This window comes from Octodon degus, unplaced genomic scaffold, assembly GCF_000260255.1.
Source record: "Octodon degus isolate 3935 unplaced genomic scaffold, OctDeg1.0 scaffold00002, whole genome shotgun sequence".
Lineage (NCBI taxonomy): Eukaryota > Metazoa > Chordata > Mammalia > Rodentia > Octodontidae > Octodon > Octodon degus.
In genome coordinates this window covers 6,556,980-6,572,091 of record NW_004524578.1, presented here as the reverse complement: position 1 = coordinate 6,572,091, position 15,112 = coordinate 6,556,980, and the positions used below count along the sequence as shown (strand labels likewise).

Below are 15,112 nucleotides of genomic sequence, written 5' to 3'. Positions count from 1 at the left end.
CATGCACGCTTTAGTTTAGGGTGCTCCCGAGCTCCCCTTTCATGCAGGGCACCGACTTGGATGCGGAAGACTCAACGCTTTGCTTCTCAGACCCCAAAGCCATGGATAGCACAATCACAGTCCACAGAAATTCAGCGGCCTGGCAGGAGGAGATGTGGCGAGGTTTGAGCCCAGTGCTCCACAGCCCCGGGCAGTAGAGTGGTGCTTGAAGGCAGGAGAGCTGCCCCGCCTGGGCCCCCCCTGCACACCCAGTTTCCACAGAGGCCTGTGCTTCACTGTGCAGAACAGTCGAGGCTGTAAAGCTGTGTGCTCAGTGTTGCAAGGAAATAGGGAAGGAGGGAGGGAGCGCGGGAGGAGCGCAAGGGAGAGGGAAAATCCAGACTCCATGCCGCGCCTCCAGGGTGTCCATCACAGGCTGCCTCAAGACTGAGCTGCTTTTAACTTAGGAACAGTTATGTTTAATTTTCCTGGTTTGGGATTTGGTTTGTTGAAGTATCTCGGGGGGAGGCTGTAGGGATGGAGCCCAAGGTCTTGTACAAACTAAGCGTACACTACCACAGAGCTACACCCCCATCCCAAATGTGTTTGATTAAAAAAAAAAATCTGTTGCCTTCACATAGCTGTATGAGCCAATGTCTGGCATTTATTTAATAGCAAAGGTTTGTGCAGACATCATTACAGCTTTCCTGGTATTGTCCCACTGTTTTCCCTGATGCGGCTTTTGGATTTTGGAACAGCGGCTCTGCAAGACATGCTTGGGCTGTGCCCACAGAAGGGATATCCTGGTGCCAACGTATTTAGAAAAGGATGCGCTGCGGCTCCAAGCTTACTGCTGGGAGCTCTACACTCCTGTCACAATGAGAGAAAGAATTCTTCAGCAGGAAGAATTTGCTTAACACGGCATCTACTTCCCAGACTTATTGAACTAGGGACCCCAGTACCAGCACGCGGCTGGATGCAAATATACCTTGGGAAAAAATGCCTCCAAATAATGTCACAGTGGGAGGGTCTGTGGCTGCCAGAGAGGCAGCAGAATGGCAGGTGCCTGGAGGCCACGGGCAGGGCATGGAGAGCCCACCCCTGGGAGCTCGGCCCTGGCACAGAGCACCTGTCTCCATGGAACAGCAGAGAACAGGAGGTGAGCCCACAAACACTCGGGTATTTTTGTTGTCTTTTAGAGAGCATCTGATTGCCAGAATATTCTTAGCAAAGCGTTTAAAAAAAAAAAGTTGGAAGACAGAATGTAGAACATGTTCAAATTTTTTGAACAGATGAGCAAAGTTGTCAGGAAGTGAGGAGGCGCTGCTCAAGGTCTGCAGGTGGCGACAGCAAAGGTTTTATTACCCATAATTGACAGGCAACCTGTTGCTCCATTATCACATATTTAGTATTGGACAGCTTACAACTTGTCACTGCCTTCACTGAGAATAAATCACTTGTCCAAATCTAAGACGGTGAAATATGCAGATGACTTATGGTGCTGCCCACACAAAAGTTTATGCAATTCTAATTGCTTTTAATACGGAGATCTCATAACCTCTACTTCGATGCCTCTTGCTTTTAGGTAAATGACACCAGGACAAAACTGTTTTTCTCCCTGAATCATTCAAAAGGACATGAAGTAAAGCTAAAACCTGCTGCTCCTTCTGCATTCAGAGACGTATCACATTTGGGGAAATGTGTGGAGTCCTATTTGGGGCAGACAGCAGGAAATATCATCTCAAATAGCTGCTTCCAAATGAATGACGATCAAAGGTCTTCACTTGGACATTTCTGCCAGCACTCAGGATTTCCTAGCCCTGACCTTGAGCCACACCATCCCCAGTGGTCGCTGGCACCAGGATGCCGTGTTTATCTAACCTTTCCCGGGAAGGAAAGGAGCTTTGGCACATGTACAGGACAACACAGAAAGTCCAACTTGCCAAATGCTGGATTTAATTGACCAAGAACTTAGAAAAATACCAACCACCAGGGACAGCAATCCCACAATATGTGGTGACCCTGAGCTGGTGGAGAAATGCTGTGGTGGACCAGCTGTCCAGACAAGACCAGCTGCCTGAACCACACAGTACACACAGAAAGCAAGAAAAATAGCCTCTCGTCACTGTAATGCTTTTATCATTAGTCACAGAATAACATTTCTCAGAACTGACCCCCCAAATTGTGGTTGCTAATGGACTTCATAAGCCTTCCTCCAAAAATCACACCTATGTAAGCTCACCTATTGCATTTCAAATAAAACCTCCAAAGGGAGTAGGGAGTGGGTGACCATCCAACATGCCTGACTGTGCACAGCAATTAGGGGAAGCAAACGAACACCGGTCCTCGTTGGCACAGCCTGCTTCTCAATTAAGCTGTTGCACACTGTTTAAGCGCTCGGGCTCACACCAGGGTTTGTGGCACTCGGGGAATGGATGGACTTGAATTATCTGACTGGATAATGATCTGTTTAGGGAAAAGGCCGTCCTCGCTTCTGGATCATTGGCAAGGGATTGTGCTAACCACATTTCGCAGGAGCTGAAAAGTAGATGATGAAGAAGGCGCAGTATCTTCCTATTTGTGTCAAGGTTGATACCAACTTGGGTTTGAAGTGATGAAATCGGCAAGAAATGTAGGATTCTGCCCCCTGCATATAAACAAGTATTCCCAAAGAGAAGTTTTAGAACAAATGATGTTGTGTTCTCATATGAAAATGGACTCTTTTAAACCTTACATTTGTATCCAGTCTCCTGGTTTGCAAAGGGCTTTCACACATCCTAGCTCATTAGAAACTTCAATAGCCCCTTAAGCCCAATAAGATGTGATGCACTGACCCCACTTTTCAAGTGTGCAGACAAAGATCCATAAACAGAAAGTTAAGTAGTGATAGAGTTCAAAGTCAGACCGTGAGGTTCCCAGCACAGCCTTCACTCTCACCTATTATCAACATGCTGTCAGCCATACGCATGCAAATACCAGCTGGCACTCAGAATAGCCCAGCTGAGGACACCAGCAGGCGTCGGTAAACACGTAAAAACATGACATCACTCCCAGTGGGCCAAAGATTGAAGCAACTTTATTGTCCATTATAAAGAAATTGATGCGCATATAAGATGGGAAACAGATATATAGTGGAATATCATTCAGCCATAAAAAGGAAAATGATTCTGACACGACATGGGTGGGACTTGAGACCATGATGCCACAAGAAATAAGCCTATTATAGAAGGAAAATAATTTATGACTCCACTTATAGGAGGTTAATAAAAGAGATAAATTCACAGAGATGGAAAGTGAAAGAGAAGTCACCCAAGAATTAGGGCAACGAAGAGAAAGAAGAGTCTTTATTTACTGGGTACCAGAGTTCCTGTCTGAGATGCTGAAAATGTCCTTCAAATAATAGCAGTGATGGTTGCCAAACAACACAAATATGCAACGTGCCACTGAACTACACTCTTCAAAGCACTTGAAATTATCATTTTTGTTACATACATTTTGCCACAATAAATAACAATCTGAAAAGCACCGGTCTCTGTCCCGAAGATGCTTGTTTTATATAGAAACATAACAAGTATTCACAATTATTTCATACTGTTTGTACTGTGGGAAAGTACACATAATGTAAAATTTGCCAATTCCAACCACTTCAAGTACACAGTTTTGTGGCTTAAGTACATTTACACTACCTGACTCCACTTCTGGGAGGTTACGAAAAGAGATACACGCATCTAGAATTTTCCCTTCACCTCCCCGCTCCAGGGGCTCACACCCTCTCAGCCCTGACCCTCGCCCTTTCACATTCTGTCATGTATTGGACTACTCCAGGTGTGACGTCTCAGTGGACTCACATAGTATTTTTCTACTTTAGCTCTTTTCACTTAGTAGAGTGTCTTCAAGGAGCCCCAGTGCTGCAGCTTGTATCAGAGTTCCTCCCAAGGTTGAATGTCAGCTCCTTATACATCTATACCACACTTTGTTCATTCACTCATCTCCTGATGGACACCACAGTTCCTTCCACCTCTTAGGCATTATGAATAATGTTGTTGTGAATATATGCACGCAAATGTTTATCCAAATACCTGCCTGAAATTCTTTAGGCTGTCTATTCTGAAGTGGGATTATTGGTTCATATGGTAACTATAATTGTTTTAAATTTGTGTACTTGGTCCAGGGTCTTGCTATGCAGCTCAGACTCATAGTGATCCTCCTGTCTCAGCCTCCCCAGCTCTGGGATTACAGGCGTGCACCACCACACCTGGTTTTGGTGGCCAGCACGGTGGCACGGCATGTCGTCCCGGGGATCGAACCCAGGTCCTCGCACTTGCCAGGCAGGCACTTAGACCACCGAGGTATCTCCCAGCCCCTATGCATCAGTTTTGAAGAAATGTCCATACTCTTTCCCAACGCGGCACAAAGTTCCACACTCCCATAAAGGCACAAGAATTCCAAGTCGTTTACATCCCAGCCACACTGCTGTACTCTACTCTGGTGGTTCTTTTTTATAGAAGCCATCCTCATGGAAATGACACAGCATCTGACTGTAGTTTTGGTGTGCACTCCCCTAGTGATTAGTGACGCCCATCATCTTCGCATTTGCTTGTTGGCCCTGTGTGCGTCTTCCTTAGGAAAATTCCTCTGTCTATGTATTCCTCTGCCTGTACAGTCGTAATTCGTGGCATCCCTTTGAACATCCTGGAAAGGGTAGGAAGATGGGCATCCATTCAGAAAGGGACAAGTGGCAAGGCTGGCACAGGTACTTGGCTCTTTGTCTAGAACACACTGCAGTAGGAGGTTGGAGAGTGCAGACAGCACAAGGAGCTCAGGCCAGCAGTGCAGAAGCCTCGACTCGGCTAGCACTGAAGATGGCAGGAGAAATGGCAGGCCAAGCTGGGTTCTGGCGCTGCACACGGCAGAGCTTGCTGCTGACTAGTGAAGGCGCAGGGTGAGGCCGTGCTAGCTTCTGCTTTACCCTTCCCTTCCGTGTGAGTCAGTGATACGCAGAGGGCAGCTTTCTAACTAGGATGGATTTACAAACTGACATTGGAGAGAGTCTATTATGATTCCCATTTACCAAATGTTAAACTGATGAGCGTATCAATAGAAAAATAGGATGGACATTATTCTAAGATAATAAATATTCTCTCAAGGTATTATAAGCTAAGAAAAGAATGAAAAACAGAGAAAATAGCCATCAAAGCATAGCTTGTATATGTTGGACCGGGACCTAGGGGAAAAACAAAGAATGATGTTCTGATTTTTCTCAGCACTGAGCTCCACAGGCGTACTTGGGCTGTGGGCAAGGGCACCAACTTTGAGGTTGTTCAGAGATGATTTCAAAATTAACATGATAATGCAAGTTATCATGGAAGAGACAGCATGAACTACAGAATCAGTTGAAAAGAATGCATGTTGAAATAATATAATATACACTGTAATTTTTTTTAATTTTAGGACAGGGTCTACAGGGTCTCACTGTGTAGATCAGACTCATAGTTATCCTCCTGTTTACAGCCTCCCAAGTGCTGGGATTACAGGCACGCACCACTATGCACTCATTCTCAATTCCCATCTCAGCGAGCCCTGTGGGCGGGGCCAGCATAGCAGACCTGGGGATCGAATTTCCAGCCCCTGCCAGCCCTTGTGTCTCCCTAAGCAGGCACTTTAATCTGCTGAGCTAGTCAGCCGGCCCTCTACCATAATATTTTTTTAAATTTTTAAAATTTATTTATTGATTTATTTATTTACTTATTTGGTACAGGGTCTCACTACACAACTTGGACTCCTAGTGATCCTCCTGTCTCAGCTTCCCAAGGAGCTGGGATTACAGAAGTGTGCCACCATGCCTGGTTTTGGTGGCTGGCATGGAATGTGGTACTGGGGAGCGAATCCAGGTCCTTGTACTTCCCAGGCAGGCACTTAGACTGCTGACCTATCTCCCCAGAACATAACATTTTTAAACACTTTTTAAAATTTTTACATAAAGAAGTTTTAGTAAGCCAGATTTTAAAAATCACCCAGCAATATTCTAGAGGGAAAATTACAACCAGAAATGGCTGTCTTCAATAGCTCATTTTTTTTTTAGAACCAGGGATTGAACTCAGGCCCCTGTGCTTGCCAGGGAAGAGCTTATTCCACTGAGCCATCACCCCGGCCCCTTGAAGAAACAATAGTCAAAAATTTTATAGGATCGATGCAAGACACCTACCCTCAGATTCTACAGTCATAACCAATCCCCAAAGCAAGCAAAATCACACTGTGGTCAAATTGAAAAGTAACTAATATAAAATTAATCGTAAAATCAACCAAAGAGAAAACAAACAAACAAAAAAACAAAACAAAAAACCAGTCTTTTCAAGCAACTGGCAGTTAGATTGACAGCTACTTCCTCCAACCCAACTATGAAAGCCGGGGGATGATGGGATGACATTCTTAATAGGGTAAATGAAGATAACTTCCATCCTCCACATGGCAAATGTAACATTCAAGAATGTGAGTAAAGGGCGGGGGAGATGGCTCAGTGGAATAAGCGCTTCCCTGGCAAGCTCAAGGGCCTGAGTTCAATCCCCAGTTCCACAAAAAAAAAAAAAAAAAAAAAAAAGAATGTGAGTAAAATAAATAAATAACTAGAAAGACAAACCCTGAGGTAGTTTACTACCAGAAGATTCCCCTCAAGTTAGTTCTAGTGCATATCAGGGTAAATAAATAACTTCAAAAAGAAGAGGGAGGTCAAATGGATGGATGGATGCAAAGAACATAATAAACATGTAGATAAAAATCTATGCTACACAGTTTCACTAAACAGGAGGGTAGGAATTCAACACTGGTTGGCATTAAAAAAAAAGAAGGAAATCTCTGCTGATGCAAACCAGACAGTGCAAAAATGTCTCATTTGAGGAGCTAAAATCCTGATAGAATTAAGGTGCTACAGAATAATGCCACATAAGTGGAGAAAGCCATAATTGAATTGCAAGCATTCTAAGGTCCCTAACTTGGCCCAGAAAAAGTTAAAATTTAACTAATCTGAGAATAAATTAGATTTAAATACACATATTAAAATTTCTAGGTTAATCTTAAAATAGAAACACGAACATTAAATTTCAAAACAGGAGAGGGGAAAAGGAATTAGAGAAGGATGGGGATCTAGAATAATATAAAATAAGAAGAAAGAAGAAGAGGATCTGCCAACAACCACACTGAATTGTTATGATTAAAACCAGATATTCATCAACAAATAACTAGACTTTTACAGAAGGATAGATTTTGTTTTATTTGTGTTTTTACATCAAATATTTTAAATACTTTAATAATGTTTTATTTATTATTCAGGTATTATGAGAAAGCACAAATAAATCAATATCTTCCCCTCTGCATAGCTTTTAAGATTTTTTTCCCCCAAGAAGTTCTAATAGAGAAACAGGTAGTATGCATGCATTACACAAAATACTTTCTGGAAAACAAAGGTCAAAATGAACAACACGCTATCATAACTCACTGTTTGAACCTTTTACAGCTCTACCACATACACACACACACCAAAACCAGTCCACCAAGCATCAATTTAATAGGGAGCACAATGGGGGAGAAGGGGCTAATATTGTAGGAAAAAGTTTTATGCAATGATGAATTCTCTACAAAATCCACTTTTCAAGGATTTCTCAGGGACTGAAACACTCGGGGACTCTGATTAGGGTTTATTTCAGCAAAAGTCAATGAAGAAATGAACACAGCCTTCTCTCTGTTAATGGAATTTGCGAGTTGTGGTTAAAGACTCGGTTTCCAAGAAAAACACATTTATCTTAATTTCAGCCAGTCAAAGAAACCAAGCGGTCTGAGGAGGGTTTGGGACCTGAGAGTCCTCCACTCCCTGCCACATGGACTGGCAGGAGCTCCCTTTTGCCTGAGCAAGAGCTCAGCACCAAGCTGCCCTCCTCCTGGGCATCCTAAGATCTCAGCCTCTGGCAGGCAATTTTTGGTGGCCCTGGGGCTGTCTTGTTTGGAAGGCACAGAAAAGCATGGGAAGTGTCTTAGCCCTTGATAATCAAGAGTCATTGGTTGAAACAGCTTCCTCTTAGCAGGAAAGAAAGCTGTGGCTGTACTGAATGCAAAGTGACTGATAGAAGAGGGCCTCTAGAAACTAGGAGAGGGGACAATAAAGGGGGCGGGCAGCAGAGGTGGTGGACACACATCTAGAGTGTAACAGACACCAGCTCTGGGTCTCACCCCACCCGACCTTGCTGTTCACTGGCCTTGGAAAGGCAGACCACACATCAGAAGAGGCAACCCAGAAGGCCTGGCTTCTCTGGACCATGGCTGTTCCATCCTGGTGGCCTCACTCAGGCTTGAGATTTCATCTCCAACTGACAGCCACTGAATGGCAGCTGATCCACTCACCCACATCCACCTGAAGTTTATAAGTCACCTGACCCCCTGGGTTTTATCTCACCAGGAACTTGAATTTTGTCCTGAAATTTCTTTCTGTAGCACAAAGCACAGTCATTTTCTACAAATCCTGTTTAGAACTTCCCAGAACTGAGCTACAAATAATATCAGAGGAGACAGGAGCCAGCTGCTGTGAGAAAGCCAGCACGGGCCAGCCAGCTGGTCATCAGACTAGGGTTTCAAAGGTCAGAAAACAACACTTCAGCGCCCACTGTCTCCCACTGCTCAGTTGAGTCCTGGCCAACCGGCCATTCACCCCATGGCACAAAGGGTGGATGAGGGATGGCTTCTGGTGGCCAGAGAATGGGAGAGGGGAAAGGCGGTGTGGCAGCAGGACTGGCAGGGAAGGGCCTGAACTCTGCCCAGGGAATGGCACACCAGTCTGCATCATCCACTTCGTGACACACAATCTGCTGAAAACTCTACCTCTCAATCATTTGTACAGAGGCAGAATCAACAAAGACCTTCACCAGAACCTGACAGGAAGTGCTTCCTCCGTACTATGCTCCTGGAGCTCAGGGCTCCAAGTAGAAAAATCAAGCAGGGTCCTACCCTAGGAGAACACAGTGTCTGCTCAGGTAGGAAGCAACAGAAATCCTCTGTGACCAGGGAGACTTTTGCCTTCCTTTTCGGTCTGATCTGTGTCGGCTCAGGGAAAGTCAGAAGAAGTGACGGCAGTGACATGAGTTCAAATATCAACCCACTGGGAATTCCTCGCCCCAGGAAGAGAAATCCCTAAACATGCCAAGTCCAGCCTTCTCTCTGTTAATGGAATTTGCGAGTTGTGGTTAAAGACTAGGGGAACACTTAGGCATGGTTGGCCAGAGAAGATCCAAGAGAGGAGAGAGTATTTGATTCCCTCTAAGTTTTATGCTAAAAGAAGCTCATCCCTGAAGGAGGTCTCTAAGGACTTGGTTCATGAACTATTGTCCTCCTGGGCTTTGGTTTTGTTTTGTTGCTTGAGGTCCCCTCTGAACCTTGCCTTCAAGACAGGTTCTGGTCTCTGGAAGTCAGACCCCTAACAACAACATCCGCTACTTCATTTGCTGTTGTTGTTGCTGTTGTTGTTTGTGGCACTGGTGATGAAACCACCTTGCACGTGGTGGGCACACTCGCTACCACGGAAGAGACCCCCCAAGCACCCTCTCTTGAATCCCGACACTGTCCTTTACTAACCAGGGGACCTTAAGTAAGTTATTTCAACTCTGTGCCTCAGTTTCCTCATCACTGAAATAGAGATAACAGTATTTCTAGTTACTATTATGTAAAGATCAACTAAACTAATTCTTCAGAAGGGCTCAGCCCCATGGATGGCATACAGCAAAGTGCTTCTAAGCATGGCTTATTAAATTAACTCATCTCCTCTGTCCAGACATATAAGAGAGAAGCCACATTCGGCACCCTCATCGCCACCTTAGGCTGAGTCTCCTCTTCTTTTTTCTTCCTTTTGAAATAACAGCTGGGCCTGGTCCCTCCAGATCAGAGTCCCTTGTGGACATATCCACCTTTGGTTCCCTTCTGAGCTACTCCAGATCTGCACCTGCTCCGGGCTCCCTCCCCACCAGGTTGTCCCTGAGCCTTTTTTACTTTCTGGTTTCTGCCTTTATCTATGCTGAGGCTTCAAAAGTGATACCCTGGGGCCAGGGAGATGGCTCAGTAGAATAAGCACTTGCCTGGCAAGCGCAAGGGCCTGAGTTCAATCCCCGGTTCTGAAAAAAAAAAGTGATACCCTAAGTGTGTGGCACTTGGGGTTAATGAGTTCTTTGAATTAAAAGACACTGGAAGGCGTCACACCAAGGGCTCACTGACCCTTTCCCGCCCTCTCATCTCTCACCCATCATGACCCTCAGAGGTGAGTCACACCAGCTAGAATTCCTCCTCCCCAGGGGCAGGTCATAGAACTGACAATCCCTTTCCTGCAAAGTCAGTCATAAAGCCTACCCTAACTTCCCTGCTTCTCACTCCAGATAGCCCTGGTCTTACCTGAGAGGAAAAATGCTCCAGCCAAAGAGACCAGGAAAAAGCTGACCACACAGGCATGCGGGCTTCTCTCTCAGCTGTCACTGTTAAATCAGACTGGCTTTGTCCAGTTCTGTTCCTACATGCTTATCCTGCTTCCTAGAACCTGAGCATCTAATACACATTCTCCCCCTTGTCTTTGGAGAGCTCCTGTGTCGCACAAAACTGTGCTTAAATAACCTTGTTGGACTTTTCTCTTGTTACCTTGTTTACTTGTTTCTTTTGGGGGGCAGATCTTGCTGCACTGCCCAAGCTGGCCTTGATCTTCAGAGCTCTGAGAACCTCCCCACCCTTCTACCCATCACCCTGGGCCTCCAGTTTCAGTCTGGGGGAAACAAGTCCATACCACTACTCCAGTGATCCTACCCAGACTTCCGTTATGGAGCTTTTGTTGTTTTGTACTGGTGACTAAACCGAGGATGTAGCTTTATACTGAGCCATAGCCCCGGTCCTTTTTCTTTATTTATTTTGCTACAGTGATTTTTTTTAAAAAAAATCTTTTTATACACAACTCTTATGCTGGAGAGAAAAAGGCCTTGCTGCACATAGGAGTCTATGTCACAGAGCCAGCTCCCAAAATTCATCCCTCCTTGAGCCTTTGCTCTTTTTGATCTGCTCTTCTCCTGATAGTTCACAGCTAGTAGGCATTTCAGTCCATTGTCAATTGGCTGCAAGGCAGGGTGCGCAGCGGAGGGGCATGGCAGAGGAGAAGCAGTTCATGGTGTGGCAGGCAGAACGCAGCAACAGCAAACTGCAAGCACCAAACCTCCTTTTGCCCTTTCCTTCCATGCAGGCTACAAGCATTTGGAGTGGTACCCGGGAAGGTCACGCGTCTTTTCCTGAGTTTCAGCACTAACCCTAAGCAGAATGTGTAGTGCAGCCTCTCCTGGAAGCATAATTCTGTTATCCTTCCCTGCTGAAAGAAAAAAGTATTCCCAAATAGACTTGACTTGCCTGAGCCATTTTTGGAAGCGGGCTATCAAAGCTCGGGCAAGGGTTCAACTGTGGAAAACTCCAATCCATTACGATCTAGCACATGTGGAAATGATTAATGTGCAACTGCCGTGTGTCATCTGGGCCATCGGTGACCAGCAAAACCACAGCAAACATTGAAATAAGTACAGGAAAATCCTTAAACTCTTTCAGGCCAACTCTATTTTTCCAGAAGAAATTGCAGTTACTTTTCCCCTTAAAATGCAGTGAGAGTGGGGAGAGGACACAGCAGCGGGGAAGAAAGCTCTGACCACGGCTATCACATCAAGTGGGGAGGGAGGGGAGTCAGCTGGCAGGGACCAGCGCCTCCACGGCACAGATTTTGCTGTACTTAATAAGCCCCCACGGGGCCTCTCCGCTTCGTACAGGACAACAGCCATCAAGGTGGCCCGTCATCTTTTCTTGGCCTAGCTCTCCAACATGAAACCTGCACTCACCATTGGGACCAACTCTCTAGAAAGCATAGAACAAGAACAAAAGAGAAAGCGCATCTCTCTCTCCAAACTGAAAGGCAAAATCTTTCTTAAACTCTAGACCAACTGAATAAAACTTTGACAAGGGCCATTCATTACTAATCCATATAATTAGCCAGTGGCTACCTTGTCTCCTCAACTCTTTGACCTAAAATTAGGACAAAAACAGCTCACTCATGGGTTGTAAATGCCTGACATAAAAACAAGGGATTTGCTCCTGGCATTGGTTTCTAAGAAGAGACAGAGGCGTCCCCTTAGGATTTGCTTTTTTCTCACAGAGATGCATGCCAGAGGCAGTGGCCAGGCTGTGCTTTGACTGCCAGTGAGGCTGGGCCACCTGGGGGCACAGGGGACCAGGGATGGCGCCCTTCCTGCCCCAGGTACCAGGCTCCTTGCTGCCTGGAGCCCCACAGAAAGAAGCGAGGACCCAAGGCACTTCCTCAGTATCTTTGCAGGGCTAACAGAAAGGCCTTTGGAGTTTTGTCCCAAGTGCTTTTCAGTTCAAAAGTGGAATCCCTTTTGTAGCTGTCCATATAGGGGACCAGGGCTCAGGGTATCCCTTTAAATCGGGAGGAGGGGATACGCGGCTGCCTGGAATGTGGACTGGAACCGGCACCCAGCCAGGACTCCTGGGACCTGGGCCTGCCTGGTGGTCGACGCTGGGAACCTGGGGCTGCATGCTGACCCTGGTTGCCCTACTAGATTCTCTGCCACTGCGCAGCCCCACTTCCAGATGAAGTCGCCAAGGATGCAGGAAGGTGAGAGTTCGCCCACTCTCCACACTTCCCAGACCCGGGACCAGAGTTCCCAGGGGTGGCCCGAAACTCCCCGAGCGGCCGGGTGCCCGGGGCGGAGCACTGAGGAGGTTAGAATCCCCCGGAACGCTCCAGCCGCAGCCAAACGCGAGAGCCGCTTGGGCTCGGCACAGAACACAGGCGGCAACAGGTGCGTGGCTGCTGGCTGAGGAAGCTGGCCCCGGCCGCCAGCCAGAGCTCGCCTTGGACCTCGCCAGTGAAACCCGAGACGCAGAGAGAGGCAGCGGCGGGACCAGCTGCGCAGCGCCCTCACCTGAGCGCCCTCACCTGCGCGCCCTCACCTGAGCGCCGCTCACCTGGACCCCTCACCTGGACCCCTCACCTGACGCCCCGCGGGTGGCCTGGGCATCCATGCTCCGGAGCTGGCTGAGCGCGAGTCCCGCCTGCTGCCGCGCTCGCGTTGCTCCTCCTCTGGACTCCCGGTGCCCCCGCCACCTCCTCTGGGCTCCTGCACCCAGGACTCCCTCCGGACTGCCGGCGCTCCTCTCCCGTCGACCACTATGGAATATTCTTCTTCACTAACGAACTTCCGCATTACTCACCTCCCCCAGGAATATTTATTCTATTTATTTATTTATTTATTTATTTATTTATTTATTTATTTATTTGGTGCAGGGTCTCACTACACAGCTCAGACTTCTAGTGAGTCTCCTGTCTGAATCTCCCCAAAGCTGGGAGTACAGGCATGAGCTACCACGACTGGTGTTGGTGGCCGACACTGCACTTCCGGGGTTCCGGGAATCGAACTCGCATCCTTGAGCTTGCTAGGCAGGCGCTTAGCCAGCCGAGCTATCTCCCCAGCCCTTCATTTTGTTTTTGTTTTGGAGGAAAAAAAAAAAAAAAAAAAACGCATTGTGATACACACACACACACACACACACACCACTTGTTACTGAGCCCGGGTAGGCCTGGTGGGCCTGGACTGACACTGTGTCACACCCACTTCCTCTGCCTCCTTTCTCCCCCTCTTGTTTCTCTTTCTGTAGACCAAAAGTTTTCATTAACCATTTTCAAAACTGCACCATTGATCAATAGCTCAGAGGCAATCAAGGATAGAAACACAGGACATCCAGTAATTTTTTCTGCCCATTTCAGTCTTGCCAGTTTTTTTTCCCCCTGAAAATTGTAATGTGCCTGCTTTGCTGATACCTAATCCTTTTATTAAACGTTCAAGCTGGCTCTTGCTTGAAATAGCAACCTTCAATGCAGGCATTTTGTTCTCCAGTATACAGTACTTGGCCTGTTCTAAGGTGTTATTTTTCTGGGGGTGCAGGAATAAATTTTAAAATTCAACTGGCATCCTGGTGAGGTTGAACTCCTCAGTTCTCAGTTGCTGAGGCAGGAGGTTCACTTCAGTGCACGAGTTCAAGACCAGCCTGCACACCATGGCAAGGCCCAGCCGTCTGCCTGGGAGCAGAAGGTTGCAACTGGCCGCTCTCAGTCTTGTTTTAGGACTGTCCCCTCAGGCTGCTGCATCCTCCGAACCTATGGGCCTCTGATCCCCGGACAGCTCTGGAACACGTTTGCCTGCTCACCCATCCACTGTACCCCACAGCCACTCAGAGGAGTCCTCCAACTGCTCCCCACTCTGCACCCCACCTCGTGAACAACTGACTGAGAAATCCTAGAAGTTTCCATGCGCGGGATGCAAAATGGCCCAGCTGTGCTCCCCACAGTCACTGCCACAGCGTGCACCCGACTTTGGATCCCCCAGCTCGGCACCCCATTGTGTGCAAGCTTGCTGGGAAGCCTAAGACTCCATTTTGTGCAGTCAGGAAGTGTCAGCACTCCCTGGGCAGCAGCGCCCCAAACAACAGGTCCCCATTCATCACATGATTAACTGGCCACTCCCAGTTATCCCGGATTTGAATTTTTAATTTAATCAAAAAATTTGCTGTGTATATGGCTTAGGAAATGGATCTAGCAACAGCCGCCTGCTTGTTCTCTCACAGCAAAGGTGCGCATTCTTTCCCCTGGTTAGAATGGTCTCTCCTTCGCTGTATTTCGGTGCCCATATACATTACAGCACTTGTTTTATGGACAGTTGTACTATTGCTACAATAATACTACACAATCTGACATTCTGACATATGTTTGGACATCTCAAAAAAAAGATCTTTTTCATTCTTTCTCATTAAAAACTAGGATGAGTGAGTTTAAGATATTTGGAGCTCACTGATAGTTCATTTAGTCTTTTTTTAAAAAAAGGGAATAAAAAATAGGAAAAACAACTTTAGACATGGTACAGAATTTCACTAAACAAAATCATATGAATTCAGTAATGGTTGTTATGCTATATAGTGTTTTCTTCTTCTTCTTCTTCTTCTTCTTCTTCTTCTTCTTCTTCTTCTTCTTCTTCTTCTTCTTCTTCTTCTTCTTCTTCTTCTTCTTCTT

At 46.5% G+C, this 15,112-nt stretch overlaps 1 protein-coding gene across 1 annotated transcript in view; it reads right to left on the bottom strand.

Moving 5' to 3' along the window:
- The window catches only part of Fam169b (family with sequence similarity 169 member B), a 73,660-nt gene extending 60,407 nt beyond the window's left edge, over positions 1–13,253 (bottom strand). Inside the window, exon 1 of the mRNA XM_023712217.1 lies at positions 13,028–13,253. Coding sequence (XP_023567985.1) covers positions 13,028–13,253 — 226 coding nt within the window. The remainder of the gene's footprint in view (positions 1–13,027) is intronic.
- Between the last annotated feature and the right edge of the window lie 1,859 nt (positions 13,254–15,112).